Source organism: Physella acuta, unplaced genomic scaffold, assembly GCF_028476545.2.
Source record: "Physella acuta isolate Inbredline_101_S28 unplaced genomic scaffold, ASM2847654v3 ptg000481l, whole genome shotgun sequence".
Taxonomy (NCBI): domain Eukaryota; kingdom Metazoa; phylum Mollusca; class Gastropoda; family Physidae; genus Physella; species Physella acuta.
Genome location: NW_026732000.1, coordinates 535,204 through 537,500, shown reverse-complemented (window position 1 = coordinate 537,500; position 2,297 = coordinate 535,204). Strand labels below are relative to the sequence as shown.

The window sequence follows — 2,297 nt, the reverse complement described above, 5'->3', positions numbered from 1 at the left end:
ATTATGATAATGATAGAATTATAGGATAGCTTATTTAAAAAAGGAGAGAATGATAATATTATGATTAAAGGTGAATTAAAGACTGTAACTATGGCATCAAGTGTTGGAAATGAAACTAACAATGCAGATTTGCTTATCACCAGCAAAACCGATATTAATCGTGTAGATGAAGATGAAGGTAAAGCGTTTCTCCTTTCTTAAAAAATGGAGATGATAAAATAGTGGAGTTACTTATCAGAGGCGGAGCTGATATTAATCATGTAAATAACAAAGGTTTGAATGCTTTAATGGTTGCATCATGTAATTCACACGACAAAGTAGTAGAGCTACTTATCACTAGCGGAGCTGATATTAAACGCGTGGATAAAGATGGATGGGATGCTTTAATGATTGCATCACGTAATTCACACGACAAAGTAATGCTTGCTTCACAGAATGGACATGACAAAGTAGTAGAGTTACTTATCAACGGCGGGGCTGATATTAAACGTGTAAAAGCAGATGGATGGGATGCTTTAATGCTTGCATCAAGACATGGACATGAAAAAGTAGTAGAGTTGCTTATCAACAGCGGTGCTGATTTTAAAAGAGTGGATAACGATGGACGGGATGCATTAATGCATGCATCAAGTGATGGACATGAAAAAGTAGTAGAGTTGCTTATCAACAGTGGTGCTGATTTTAAAAGACTGGATACAGATGGATGGGATGCTTTAATGCTTGCTTCAGGGTATGGACATTACAAAATAGTAGAGCTACTTATCAACGGCGGTGCAGATATTAAACGTGTTGAACCAGATGGAGTAGATGCTTTAATGATTGCATCACTGATTGGACATGACAAATTAGTAGAGTTACTTATCAACGGCGGTGCAGATATTAAACGCGTGGGTAAAGATGGATGGGATGCTTTAATGCTTGCTTCAGATAATGGACATGACAAAGCAGTAGAGTTGCTTATCAACTGCGGGGCTGATATTAAACGTGTAAAAGCAGATGGATGGGATGCTTTAATGCTTGCTTCAAAGAATGGACATGACAAAGTAGTAGAGTTACTTATCAACGGCGGGGTAGATATTAATCATGTAACCAATATAGGATCGGATGCTTTAATGCTTGCATCAAGTGATGGACATGAAAAAGTTGTAGAGTTACTTATCAACATCGGTGCTGATTTTAAAAGAGTTGATGAAAATGGATGGGATGCTTTAATGCTTTCATCAAATGATGGACATGAAAAAGTAGTAGAGTTGCTTATCAACAGCGGTGCTGATTTTAAAAGAGTGGATACAGATGGATGGGATGCTTTGAAACTTGCTTCAGGGTATGGACATGACAAAGTAGTAGAGTTACTTATCAACTGCGGGGCTGATGTTAATCATGTAACCAATATAGGATCGGATGCTTTAATGCTTGCATCAAGACATAGACATGAAAAAGTAGTAGAGTTGCTTATCAACAACGGTGCTGATTTTAAAAGAGTGGATAAAGATGGACGGGATGCATTAATGCTTGCATCAAATGATGGACATGACAAAGTAGTAGAGTTGCTTATCAATAGCGGTGCTGATTTTAAAAGAGTGGATACATATGGATGGGATGCTTTAATGCTTGCATCAAGTGATGGACATGACAAAGTAGTAGAGTTACTTATCAACGGCGGTGCAGATATTAAAGGCGTGGGTAAAGATGGATGGGATGCTTTAATGCTTGCATCAATTAATGGACATGAAAAAGTTGTAGAGTTATTTATCAACGGCGGGGCTGATATTAAACGTGTAAAAGAAGATGGATGGGATGCTTTAATGCTTGCTTCAGATAATGGACATGACAAAGTAGTAGAGTTACTTATCAACTGCGGGGCTGATTTTAAAAGAGTGGATACATATGGATGGGATGCTTTAATGCTTGCATCAAGCAATGGACATGAAAAAGTAGTAGAGTTGATTATCAACAGCGGTGCTGATTTTAAAAGAGTGGTTACAGATGGATGGGATGCTTTAATGCTTGCATCAAGCAATGGACATGAAAAAGTAGTAGAGTTGCTTATCAACAGCGGTGCTGATTTTAAAAGAGTGGTTACAGATGGATGGGATGCTTTAATGCTTGCATCAAACAATGGACATGAAAAAGTAGTAGAGTTGATTATCAACAGCGGTGCTGATCTTAAAAGAGTGGATACAGATGGATGGGATGCTTTAATGCTTGCTTCAGGGTATGGACATTACAAAATAGTAGAGCTACTTATCAACGGCGGTGCAACATTACAAAATAGTAGAGCTACTTATCAACGGCGG

At 38.0% G+C, this 2,297-nt stretch overlaps 2 protein-coding genes across 2 annotated transcripts; both read left to right on the top strand.

The window, feature by feature from the left end:
• The first annotated feature begins 247 nt into the window (after positions 1 to 247).
• Positions 248 to 1,113, top strand: LOC131944107 (ankyrin homolog). The gene is made up of 2 exons (XM_059304614.1): positions 248 to 986; positions 1,099 to 1,113. Exons 1-2 carry the CDS (start codon positions 288 to 290, stop codon positions 1,111 to 1,113), a joined length of 714 nt encoding a protein of 237 aa, XP_059160597.1. The 5' UTR covers positions 248 to 287.
• A 71-nt stretch (positions 1,114 to 1,184) lies between these two features.
• LOC131944106 (ankyrin repeat domain-containing protein 50-like) lies at positions 1,185 to 2,264 on the top strand (the record flags this gene model as incomplete). The annotated part of the gene is made up of 1 exon (XM_059304613.1): positions 1,185 to 2,264. A coding segment is annotated over exon 1 (1,053 nt), but the record flags the coding sequence as incomplete, so codon positions are not given.
• Positions 2,265 to 2,297: the final 33 nt, after the last annotated feature.

What these genes read in the sequence shown, in the direction of transcription:
- LOC131944107 (XM_059304614.1), top strand. Translation starts at nt 288, where the DNA reads ATGGTTGCATCATGTAATTCACACGACAAAGTAGTAGAGCTACTTATC.